The 12,540-nt window shown below is 46.9% G+C and overlaps 1 protein-coding gene across 9 annotated transcripts; it reads left to right on the top strand.

Annotated features, from left to right (window-relative positions):
- Positions 1-1,335: 1,335 nt before the first annotated feature.
- Positions 1,336-11,851, top strand: ZNF26 (zinc finger protein 26). 9 transcript variants are annotated; one of them, XM_039879169.1, is made up of 6 exons: positions 1,336-1,540; positions 1,768-1,820; positions 5,766-5,892; positions 6,150-6,245; positions 8,134-8,205; positions 9,867-10,002. In XM_039879169.1, the coding sequence occupies exons 1-5, from the start codon at positions 1,351-1,353 to the stop codon at positions 8,202-8,204; spliced, it is 537 nt and encodes a 178-aa protein (XP_039735103.1). In that variant the 5' UTR covers positions 1,336-1,350; the 3' UTR covers position 8,205; positions 9,867-10,002. The 9 variants fall into 9 exon arrangements, with proteins under 9 accessions (XP_039735103.1, XP_039735101.1, XP_039735102.1 ...); XM_039879167.1 differs by having other exon boundaries at positions 9,864-10,000; XM_039879168.1 differs by lacking the exon at positions 9,867-10,002 and adding an exon at positions 8,382-9,856.
- The last annotated feature ends 689 nt before the right edge of the window (positions 11,852-12,540 follow it).

The following is a 12,540-nucleotide window of genomic DNA, read 5'->3' as shown; positions in this document are numbered from 1 at the left end:
GTTATGGAAAGAGAAGGAAAGTAATGAATATGATAGCAGAACTTGAGGAATTAAAATAGGAAAACTAAACTTGATAAATCATTTTAAAAATAAATATAAAATACTAGAATTTTTTTTAATCAAAAAATGGGAGAATGTGACACGGATGGACCTTGAAGGCATTATGCTAAGTAAAATAAAACAAATAGTATGTGATCTCATATGCATTTTCATTTTAATGTAGTTCACATTATTTTCTAATTTTCCTTTTGATTTCTTCTTTGAGAAGGGGTTACTTAAAAGTGTTTTTTAAATTTCAAAATATATGGAGATTTACTGCATTTTTTTCTGGGATTGATTTCTAATTTAATTCCGCCATTGTTAGAAAACATTGTATGATTTCAACCCTTTTAAATACATTGAGAAATATTTTGTGACTAATTCTGGATAATGTTCCACGTGCAGATAAAAGTTATGCATATATAACATACTTTAGATAGTGTTCTATGTCAATAACTTTGAGTGGATTCCTAATATCATTTGAGTCCTTTCTGTTCTTGCTAACAGTTATTTGCTTTTATCTTTAAATTTCCTTTGTTTTCTCTTGGCTTACTTTGGTGTTAATGGCTTTATAAGAATTAAATTCACTTATTTTGTTTTATTTTTACTGTTATAACTACTCGAGTTTAAAATTTCCTGTCATCACTGCGTTAAGGTTTTCCCATGAATTCTTACTGTTATCTACAATTTTACCTGTAGTTCCCTATTTTATTCAGCATTTGAATAGAAAGTTTTTTAAAAAGATATTCAGCCAGAAAGTCCTTTTTAAATTATGCTATTTATAGTTTTGTTGCATTGTTATGAGAGATTGTTTGAGCTGTCTTGGACAGAGAGAAGTATGTTAATATCTCCTATTATTGGTGTTCTATTTATTTCTCCTTTTATCTACTGTAGTTTCTCCTTTATTAAGTTGCTAACTGTATTATTTGGTGCACTGATTATCAAAACCGTTTCACGACCTTGGGAACCGCAGCTTGTAGCCTCACGGTGTCCCTCTCTGCTGTGCCTTGTGGTCTGCAACCTATCTTAACATCAAAACCTGAGCAAGCCTGCCTCTTCCGCCGAGGCCGAACTCTTCCCGGGACTGAGTGCGCTGTGCGGGAGTTGGGGTGTTGCGGAGTCCTGGGCGTACGTACCCGAGGCCACTCGTGGAACTCCGCCCGCCCGCCCGCCTGCCTTTCCCGTTAGGCTCCGCCCCTCTTCGCAAACTCGCCTTCGTGTTGGAAGCTGGGCCAGTTAGCAGGGTCCTTCGCAGAGAATTCTGGGAAGTGTAGTTTTCTTCTAGGGTCATCCCGTCCGGCGCGTCGACGCATGACGCACTTCCGGGTGCGCCGCACCGCGGCCGAGGTCGGTGCGCGCTTGCTGGGCTATACCTGGCTCGTCGTCAGTGGACGTGAGCTAGCGGGAGACATTCTGAGTTTCAGTGGCTGTGGAGGCGCGGAGTTAACCTGGACCGGGGCGTCCACTGCAGACCAGCATCTTGGCCCGCGAACTCTCCACGGTTGGTCCGGGGCGTGGACGAAGTCAGCTCGAACTCGGTCCCTCCCGCGTCTGGGCCGCAGAACGGTACAAACATCGCTCCGATCCCCTCTGTCCAGGCTCGGAGGCCCCGTCCCTGCGAACTCAGCCCCGGGCCCTCCCTCTGTGGGGCGTGAGGTCCCTCCTGGGCGGGGCGGGGGGAAGCAGCAGGGCGATCCTGACGGGACGGTTCGGTTCTCTCCTCCGCAGCCTACACGAAACAGCGCGGGATGGCCACCAGGTTGCGGACAGCGTCGTGTTGGGTAAGTGGAGACTTTCTTACTTTTCAGAGCTTACTCGGCGCCGAGTGTGGACATTGTCATCCCTTCACGGTCACATCCAGGGCCTGAACTCACGGCCTGTCCTTCCACCTCCACCTACCCCCAACCCCGTCCCTGGATCTCAAAGAACGTTCCTTGTCTTCTAGCATTCTGTGTCTGGTGCTCTCTGTTTTGGCGGTCATACTTCACTGCCAGCTGCGGACACTGAGCTGAAGGGAGTGAGAGCCCCTACGGAAATGATCCGTATCATTTGAGGTTTTTCACCGAGACAGGTTCCGAGTTGTCTTCACAGCCAGATGTCTAGGGCCTCATTAGGGAAATCACCCTGCTTTTTTTCATGTTTGTCCAAATGCTTATTTACTGAGGGTCTTTTCTGTGTGCTGGACCCTGGGGCTGGTGCTTTCGGTGCAGTGGTAAGTTATGTACCAGTTCTTGTTTTAGAGGAGCCATGGTCTGGAAGGGAGGGTAATCGAGTGAACACTGGGCACGGTGGCAGGTGAATGGGTAGAGAAAGGAGGCTGGGAGGAGTTGGGCGCAAAGCAGGAAGGAGCCGTTTTGGAGGAGGGCCGGGCCAGTGGACCATCTGGACTATGCAAGTGGGCGATGGAGCGAGCCAGAGGGAGACTTGGCAGTGCTTGCTGACCTTCTGACCTGTTGCACACGGCGGTGGTTTCCGGCCTTGGGAACACTGCTAGAAGCAAGGGCAAGAGTGTAGCGATGTAGGTGTTGAATATGGGCATGACCGAATAGAGCCACGAAAAGGACCAAGAAGGGGACTCAGGGGTGGTGACAAGGAACAGACCACAGTGCAACAGGATGTTTTCTTCGTGCAAACTTGAGAAAAGAGTACTTAATACAATGGAGTGTCCTTTAATTTCTCGGATAAACTTCCTTGTCATAGTTTGCTATGTGCCTGTGTACAGTATTCATTTTACTTTACTATTATTTTTCTCTAGGTGTTTTGATCAGAGTTAATAAATGAAATTAGTCTACAGTTTGTGCTGTCCTCGCCTGGTTTTGTCTGTGTGGTTACGCAAGTTTGTATGGTGCACTGTACGGCTGTCCCATTGTTTCCCCTCTCTGCATCAGATTAGATATGGAAATTTTCTGTTCTTTGGGTGCTGATAGAACTTACTTTTAAGTATGGTGCGGAGCCATACTCTTTCTGCAGAAAGTATACCTCTGATTACTACTTCGGTTTATTTTATGATTGTTGACTACTCACCCTGGCTTTCCTAAATTTTTCTGGGCTAATTTTGGTTACTTTTATTTTCCTAGAAGATTTTCCATTTCTTCTAAGTTTTCAAATTCATTAGAACAAATTTGTAAGTACAGTCAATTCTACTTTCATGTTTGATTTAAAAATGTGAATTTGTTTCAACGTGATCGATATCTTAAGGCAGTGGTCCCCAACCTTTTTGGCACCAGGGATGGGTACTCTCATGGGAATAATGCCTGATGGTCTGAGGCGGTGATGCTAGCGCTGGGGAGCGGCTGCAAATATAGATGAAGCTTTGCTTGCAGGCCCGCAGCTCATCTCCTGCTGTGCAGCCTGGTTCCTAACAGGCCCAGGGATTGGCGACCCCTGTCTTAGGGAACAAAGTGACCTGTCTGATTTCAGATAAATCTCTTTCTACCACTTTATAATAAGCTGTAGCCCCTCTGACAGCCAAACATCAGGTCTTTTTCAAGGTAAAGTGACATTTATTGTAGCCTTTATGTATTTATTTCTTAACCATTAAATGTATAAAACTGCTACTGTTTTTATTAGGTTCCTGATTTTCTTTTATGCTCATAAGCCCTGTGGTTTCACTGTGCAACTTTGCATAGTAGTGATTTTTTTTGTTTGGTTTTTTCTGGTAACATATGCATAACATACATTACAGTAGAACTGCCTGTGTATACAAATCTCTTATAAATTTTAATACAGACCCTGGCTTGGTCATAATAGTTACGGCAGCTTAAATAATTTTTGGCCAATTAAAAAGTTTTAATAGTTTCTTTGTGTTTTATTTTTATTCTTAGCAAGCTTAAAAAATAGTAAAAGGCTTGCAATAAAACAAGCCTCCTGCTTTACCCCGACTCTGCTCTGCACCTTTCTTTTTCTGTCTTGTCCCCCGAATCAGCCACTTTGGTCTGTGTTCACTCTTGCAGCATCTGCCTCAAGCTTTTATCCGGTCACGTCGGTATGCCTTGCTTTGTTTGTTCTCCCTGTGTTATGAAGAAACTGGCTTGATGGGTGGCCCGGAGGGACTTCATTACAATATGGACAAGTCGCAGCTTTATTTTCTGCGTTACAGCTTCAGACATGCCCTGCCAACGCTCCCTCCCCGGTCCTGGCGGTTATCTCAGTGAGAGCTCCTTATGTTCTGGCCCCATCTTACTTGGCTGTCAGTTACTTTCAGACAGCGGAAAGTCCAGTCCATACTCTAGTTCCAGCCCCAATGCTTCCCTAACTTGGGCAGAGGCGCTTTCTCTCTATTCCCACTGCATCTTCTAGTTGCCCTCCTGTGGGGGGTCCCCTAGTTAGGGATGGGAAGATCAGTGGTTAGAGGTTAGACGCTTCTGTCTGGCAGTCAGTGGCCAGCCCCATGGGGGTTGCTTGGAGCCTGTGACAGGGCTCTACCTTGTATGTTCCTGCTGTGAGCCGTTCTCTCTCCCACCTCTTCAGGCTCCCCCAGAATCGCGCTTGCTGTCTCTTCTCTCCGGGGCCCTTCTCCCTGCAGGCGGTGCTGTTGAGGAGGAGTGTGTCCCGGTGTCGAGTCCGGGAACCTTCTGGGTGTCAGCTCCCACCTGCCTGCCTTTGCGGAGCGCTCTAGCAGTCTCGTCTTCAGAATTTCCCCCAGGAAACACATAGCAGATTGGATTCCTCACTTACTGAAATCCTAACACAGGTCTGTCCCTCCTGACGGCGGGCTTAGTGGACATCTGGGCTGCGCGTGAGACACTGTCCCCTCCCCATCCCCCCACAGGCACTCTCCTGCACGGGGCACTTCTCCCTCAGTGACCCACTTCAGTGGCTTGCTTCTCTCCAGCAGCTTCTTCACTGTCATCCGCCCGTCGTCCCTCAGGCTCCCGGGCTCCTCGAAGGGCAGCATCTTCGGTTTGCTTGGCCAGGACCCTTCTGTCCTCAGCACTCCACGTGCCATGTCACCTCCATCAGGACGTCCTCTGTCTGTCTGCACATCATGCCCAGAATCCCACCCCTGCTCTTTGCCCCACTGCGCTCGCTGCGGCCCCAGCTACCTTCCTCTCCCCCAGGAACCGGAACCAGAACCGGACCGCTCCCTTCTCCACGGCAGTCAGGGTGGCCTCGGATCCAAGGCAGAGCGTGCCCCTCCTGTTCAGGGCCTCTGGTGGTTCCTCCTCACTTGGAATAAAATCCCAAGTCCTTACCATGCCCCCCTGGTGGGCCTCAGTCACAGCCACTTATTTTCTTGAAAGAAGGCTTGGAATTCACCTGTTTGGTGCATTTTTTATAGTGCCAGGCTCTCACTCCCACTGAGACCCGGGTCGGGCTGAGCAGCTGGCAAGATGCCAGACGCTTCTGGAGTGTCAGACCTTCCCATGTGGCACCCTTATTTAGAATTGTTCTCTCCATCTCTGTGCAAAACGTACCCTAGGCATGTTTTTACAAAGACTCAAACACTGTTTCATTTGCACGTATAGATGTTTGTTTCCTTGTACAAGACCGAAAGCTTCTCGAGGGCAGAAGTGTACTTTACTCACCCTGAAATCCTCAGGACACGACAGAGTATCTGGCACACAGAACTCAGAGGTTTTTTCTTAAACTGTTCTCTCTCAACACATGCGCGAGCCTGGAGGAGGCAGCGCGAAGGAACATTGCTCCTTCCCCGCTTCCTCTCCGTCCTTCCCACGTCCCCTACTGTGATTGCATCCGATTGAGTGGGGTGTATATTATTACAGGGGTTATTGTCATTCAAGGATGTATCCATGGAGTTCACCTGGGAAGAATGGCAGCTGCTGGATCCCACGCAGAGGTACCTGTACAGAGAAGTGATTCTGGAAAACTACCACAACCTGGTGTCTGTGGGTGAGTCCAGCTGCTCTGTTTAGCTGCTGTGAATCTTAGTTGCCATACCTTTTCTTTTGTTGATCAACCCTGGGGCCTCTGAAGTACTTGAAGATTATGGACTTAAACTTTAGGGGTCAAATGTTCTTTTTCTCTATTCGGCTGTCACCTCTTAATTGTGGTCTTTCCCCAGGTGCAAGCAGCAGTTCATTCTCTAGCTCCCGCTCCCTTAGTCCCTGGCAGCTCGGCCCACATCCTTTGTGATTTTCCATTAACAGGGTATCATGGCACCAAACCCGATTTAATCTTCAAGTTGGAGCAAGGAGAAGAGCCCTGGATCCTAAGTGCCAGAATTTCTCACGAGAGCTGTGCAGGTGGGTGAGCGGCAGCCAGGAAGATGGGAGCCGGGGGCGTGCACCGCGCAGCCCGCGGGCCGTGCTGGACGCGGAGACCTCCGTTTGAAGTCCTTGAACCACCGGGGTGACTTGGTGTGAGCCTGCGAGCTCCTCAGATGAGGAAATGGCGGGTGGTCTTCACGTTTGGCCTTTCTTTTCCTGCCCTGGCTCTGAGAGGTAGGCCTGCTCGCCCTCCGTGCACTCCGCTCAGTGCTCTTTTGGGGTGAGCTTCCTTCCTTCTGGCACCTTTCTCTGCCTTCCTTCCATGGTCATGGATGCATCAGGCACCCAGCCCTAAGGGAATCCCTCTCTCTCACGTGGCGTGACTCGTGCTGCCTCTTCCCTTCCATCTGCTTTCCCTGTGGCCTTCCGCGGTGCAGTCCCCGAGACGACGCCAGCCCTCCCTCCCTCTCGCCTCCACTGTCACAGGAGATTTCATTGCTTCCTTCTCTCTTCTCACACTGGTCACTTTGAAATTATAACTGTTACTTTCTTGGGCACTTTTCTTAAAAGGATTTCAAAAGCTGGCCTCGTCTCCCCGGTATCGTTAAGTGACTTTACGTTTCCCCGGCTCCTTGTCTCTTTTGCGTTGTCCAGAGGGGTCCGTTTCTCCAATTTGACTGTCTGCTCCTACGTTGTAACTGTAGGAAGCCTCCTCCATTCTGAAAATTTGAGCTTTTCTCTCCCAGCGTTGTAACATCAGCACTGACTTTCTCATCCTCTTTTTCTGACCCACTCCAGTCCTGGCTTTCACGTGCTGGCCGGCACCCCGTGCTCTCGCGCTCTGCATTCTCATCAGCGTCAGCGGGGGGGGGGAGACTTCTTCTGCACCCCCACTTCCTCCTCACTTTTCCCATTTTTAGTGCTGCTGCCGGACTTCTGGTCCTGTATCCTGACGGCTGGGGGCTCAGATTGTTAGCCACATTTGAGAACTCGAATCTGCTCCTCAGCTGTTGCTGCTGGATTTATTTTTGTGAGCATCCTATCACCAGTCCAAGAAAATAAACACGTATCTTAGACCTCTGACTCAACCAGAGTAAACAATAAGAATCTGTAGTCTCAAAGACATTGTGTCTGTCGTAGGACAGCAGCTCCCCAGTGCCTTAAGTCAGAGGCTCAGTGACGTCAGAGGCATCCGCTTTGTCATCTGCGGATGTTCGCTTTTCCCTTCAGTGTGGGCGGGTAGGTATCTCAGTGACAGGCATCCCATGTAGACACAGCAGGAACCACTGGGTAAGTCCTATTCCCTTCCACGATATCTCTTTCGTCGGGGCCCAGAATCCTTCCCAGAGGCCTCCCACATTTTCTTAACAACTGCTGCTAGTGCCTAGAGCAGTCGCGACGTGGGGCTTGGGCTCTGCCTCTGCTGCCCGGATCCCTTGGGCCACATCCTCAAGGGCTGCTGCACAATAGAGGGGGAGATGCCTTTGGGTGTGCAGTGAACGGTGTGTGTCAGAATCCCACCTCTGGGACTCAGCGTGCTCTTCTGCCCACCTGTACGTCTTCAGAAATGCCGATGTTAACATGCAAGGCCGTCACCCTTCCCAAAGTGGGGCAGTGCGTGTTCTCATCCTACCCCTGAGCCCAGTTGCAATCTAGGACCTTGGGATGTGCGCAGTACCATTGGACAGGTAAGATCGTGGCCTCACGATCTGAATTGACATGTAGTTAGGCAGGTAGTCTATTGCAGCTATTGCAGACATACACAGTGGTGGGGAAGGAAAAGAACATTCTAATAGAAGCCCCTCCTTCCAGAAGGGGAGGAGGGGAGACAGCAGCCATCAGTCATCCCATGCTTGCTTCATCTCTCTGAGAAAATGGTTAGGGAGGACTCGTTTCCCTAATGTTGGTGTAATTTCCTCGTTAGCCAGTTCACAGCTCCTGGCACTTCACTCCAAGAGGGTCTCCCTTCCTGGTGTCCTCCTTGGCCACAGATGAGGTAAGGGTTGGGGAGAGTGCCCTGTCTATGGGCTATTTATAATTTCATTAGCCCACTTCTGTGGGTACCAGTTTGGGACATTTAGGGTTGAGGAACCGTAGGCTGTCATCAGACCAGGCTTAGGGTCCCCTTCAAAACATGAGAGGCTTCCAGTTTTCTATTTTTTTTCCCCCTAGTTTCTGGTAAGCCAGGAACAACCACCAAAAATTGTCTGGCGTAGTCTGTCGCCTGAGAATTCCTCTCTCCTGGCCCCCCAGTCTTAGTGGCTTGAGTTCAGCGAGCCTCTCTCAGGCACACACCGTGCCCTGAACCGTCTCACCGCTGGTGGGAAAGAAGTGTTTAGCCCAAAGTCCCAAGGAAGTGGGAAGTTACTGACGATCCTCCGCAGCTGTCTCATAATGACACGAGGTGTGCCATCCAGGCCTGGACCTGCCGCCGCATCCCTCTAACCGTGTAGTGCGTCACGCTTGCTGTCATATTGTTGCTCGGGCCTCGCTGGACCTTCCCGTTCTCTCTGCATCTCCTGTCCCCTCCAGTGTCGTCTGCTCTAGGGCTATCAAGGCATCTCTTCTCGTTGGCATGTATTCCCTAGATGATGGCATCTAGCATGCTGCCTGACAACTTCTATGCTCTTGACTCCTCTGCTGTTAGCACTGAACTTTGGTTTGACAGCCTGCGTGCCCTGTCCATTTTGATATTTAGCTGAGATCTTAGCCATGAGATCTAAAAGCCCTTCATTTTTTTCTCCAAACATGTTTCTCTGCCAGTGCTTTCCATCCAGAGAGGCGCACCACCTGTTTCTCATGTCTAAAATCCAGCACTTATTAAATCCCCCCCTTCTCTCAGCTCCCACATCCGTCTCCGCGAACAGTTTCTGGGTTCTCTCTCCAGATATGTTCCCATGCGCTCAGCTCCAGAAGTACAGTCCAAGCCTCTGTCGTAGCAGCCTGCATCACTGCAGCAGCTTTCTAAGCCATGTCTCTGCCCTTTTCTTACTCATTTTTTACTTAACAGCCAATGTGAACTTTTGAAAGCACAGACAAACAGATCTCTAATTAAAATCCTCTGGGTAAGATTAAAACTCTTTTGCCATGGCCTTACCTTTACTTTTCCCACTCAGTGGGTTTTAGCGATCTGGGCCTTTTTTCTGTTTCTTAGCCAGGACAAGTCGGGGTCTCTCCTCAGGAACTGTGTACTTTCACTTTCTCCTGTTTGGAGTGCTCAGTCCCTTAATTTTCTTATGGCTCCCTCGTTCTCATTTTTTAATGTCTCATTGTACCTAACTGTCATACGCTGGTTATTCTGTACCTCGCAAGCTCACTGTTTGAGAAAACTACAATGATAAAATTCAGATATAAAAAAATTGGCATTGGCTTCTAAGTGTGGGCTAAATATTTGAAACTTCTATTTTAAAAACCGTTTTTGATCACTGCTAATTTGCTGCCCACTTCCACAATGGGGTCGGGTTTGGTTTCAGTTCCTCACTCCCATGCGTTGATCTCTGAGACATGTGCACTTGGCCAGCATTTCTTGGAACCAGTGTCCAAGGCCTGTTACCAAGAGGAAAAGACTCATTACATGGCAGTTCTAAAGCTCTTTAATTCCATAGCTGGTCAATGTTATGATTTTTTTAAATTGTGGTGTTTTTTTTTTCCTAGAAGGTTGGAAAGAATGGTACCAGAAAAACCAAGATGAGCTTCAAAGTATTGAGAGAAACTATGTTTGTAATCCATTTGGAAAACTTCATCTGAGCAAAACTCATGTTTCTTCAAGACAAAGACTTCCTAAATATAACACTCATGGAAAAAATTCAACACAAAACTCAGGTTTAGCCAGAAGCTATCTAAGAAAGAATCCTGATAAGTTTCACGGATATGAACAATCGTATTTTCTTAACCATCAAAGAACTCATGGTATAGAAAAGAACTGCGTATGTGGTGAATGTGGGAAAGCTTTTCGTTGCAAATCACAGCTCATTGTACATCTCAGAATCCACACAGGAGAGAGACCTTATGAATGCACTAAGTGTGAAAGAGCCTTCAGTGCCAAGTCAAACCTTAATGCTCACCAGAGAGTTCACACAGGAGAAAAACCCTACACATGTAGCGAATGTGGGAAAGTCTTCTCTTTCAGGTCACAGCTCATTGTCCATCAGGAAATCCACACAGGAGGGAAACCTTATGGTTGCGGTGAATGTGGGAAAGCCTACAGCTGGAAATCACAGCTCATTCTACACCAGAGAAGCCACACAGGAGTGAAACCCTATGAATGCAGAGAATGTGGGAAAGCCTTTAGTTTGAAATCACCATTTGTTGTGCACCAAAGAACTCATACAGGAGTGAAACCCCATAAGTGCGACGAGTGTGGAAAAGCCTTTAGGAGTAAGTCATACCTCCTCGTTCACATCAGAATGCACACAGGAGAGAAACCTTATCAATGCAGTGACTGTGGGAAAGCTTTCAATATGAAGACACAGCTTGTTGTACATCAAGGAATTCACACAGGAAACAATCCCTATCAATGCAGTGAGTGTGGGAAGGCCTTTGGTAGGAAGGAACAGCTCACTGCACATCTGAGAGCTCACGCGGGAGAGAAGCCCTATGGATGCAGCGAATGTGGGAAGGCTTTCAGCAGCAAGTCATACCTCGTTATTCACAGGAGAACACACACAGGAGAGAGACCTTATGAATGTAGTTTTTGTGAGAGAGCCTTTTGTGGAAAGTCACAGCTAATCATACATCAGAGAACTCACTCAACAGAGAAGCCCTATGAATGCACTGAGTGTGAGAAAGCTTATCCCAGGAAGGCGTCACTTCAGATACACCAGAAAACTCATTCAGGAGAGAAACCTTTTAAATGTAGTGAATGTGGGAAAGCCTTCACTCAGAAGTCATCTCTCAGTGAACATCAAAGAGTTCATACAGGAGAGAAGCCATGGAAATGTTCTGAATGTGGGAAGTCCTTCTGTTGGAATTCAGGGCTCCGTATACATCGAAAAACTCACAAGTGAGAAATTAGAATGAAGTAGATGGTAGAAGCATTCTAACAGAACTTGAGCCTCAGGAGATTTCAGATGACAATTTAGACAGGATATATAAGCAGGAAGTCTTAAGACCACTCATATCAAGTCATACAGGATAGAAACCAATCACGTTTGGAATGAATGTGCAAAGTGTACAAAAAATGTCACAGATCTTTATAGGTGAGAATAATTGAAGGAATTGAGCAGTAACTATCAAATGTAGTGACATCATTATGAAGATTTAATTTGAAGAATTCTTATTGAGAACCTTTTATAAGTTTAGTAAATTGGGAAAGCATTTTCCTATAGGAAATGTGTTATGTGGAGAGTCACACTCCCGATTTAAAGCTTTGTTTTAGAGGGAAGAAGATCTCTAAATGGTAGATTTTTTTCCATGGTGGAGTATAAAGTTTTTTACTTTAATATGTAAATAAAATAATAGTGAGGAAAACAGCCAGGAACATATTCTGAAGGTTAAGGGGTATTTAATGTGACTTTCCTGAGCAACACTGAATGGCATTTTTTAAACTTTTGGTATTTTTTTAATGTTACATGTTATACATATTTTGATAGTTTGTGGAACAACATCCTCCAATATTCTCCATATTAAATGCTAAATATCAATATTGTCTCTTTATTTTGTAGCAATATAAAATGTGGCTTTTAATACATGAAAAGATACAGTTCTCACTCCAAATGAGTCTACGTAAGTGAGTCTGGCAGGCATTAAAGGGCTGCTTAAGGCCACTCATTGTAATGACCTGGAGTATATTTTAGCAGTTCAGTGTCTGTTCCTATTGACTGAGAAGAACACCCAGTTTTTCTCTGGAGAAATACCTCTCCTCTGTTGTGTGTGTCCTTGTGGTTGTGTCTTGTAGGGTGTCCTTCCCACTGGCCACAGGTGAGCACTGTGTCCATTGCTGGGCAACGGTAGCTTCTTTTCCAGGAGTGTGAGTCTCCAATCTCACCCGAATGAGTAGGGAAATGTGGGAACTCGTTGATTCTTGTCCCAGAATTCTAATGAGACCATCAATTACTTCCTCCTGTATTTTTTTTTTCTCCAGAATAACTGGATACTGTCCCTTTCTGGCCTTATGTGTGTTTCTGCATACCTTTTTCTGCTAAAGTTCAGGAGAATGTGGTTTTCTTTCTTGTAACTGCAGAGCTTTAGTCGATAAATTGTTGCCCTGGAGAACTGCGGGTAACAAAGAGGAAAGTAGGGTATGTGGTTTATTTAGTTTTTTTTCTGAAACAAAATCAGGTCCTTGTCCGAGTTAAGGAATTGTGGCAGACACGCCATTGCCCACAAAACC

The sequence above is a fragment of the Pteropus medius genome, unplaced genomic scaffold (genome assembly GCF_902729225.1).
Source record: "Pteropus medius unplaced genomic scaffold, Ma_sr-lr_union100, whole genome shotgun sequence".
NCBI lineage: Eukaryota > Metazoa > Chordata > Mammalia > Chiroptera > Pteropodidae > Pteropus > Pteropus medius.
This window is presented reverse-complemented; position numbering and strand designations above follow the sequence as displayed.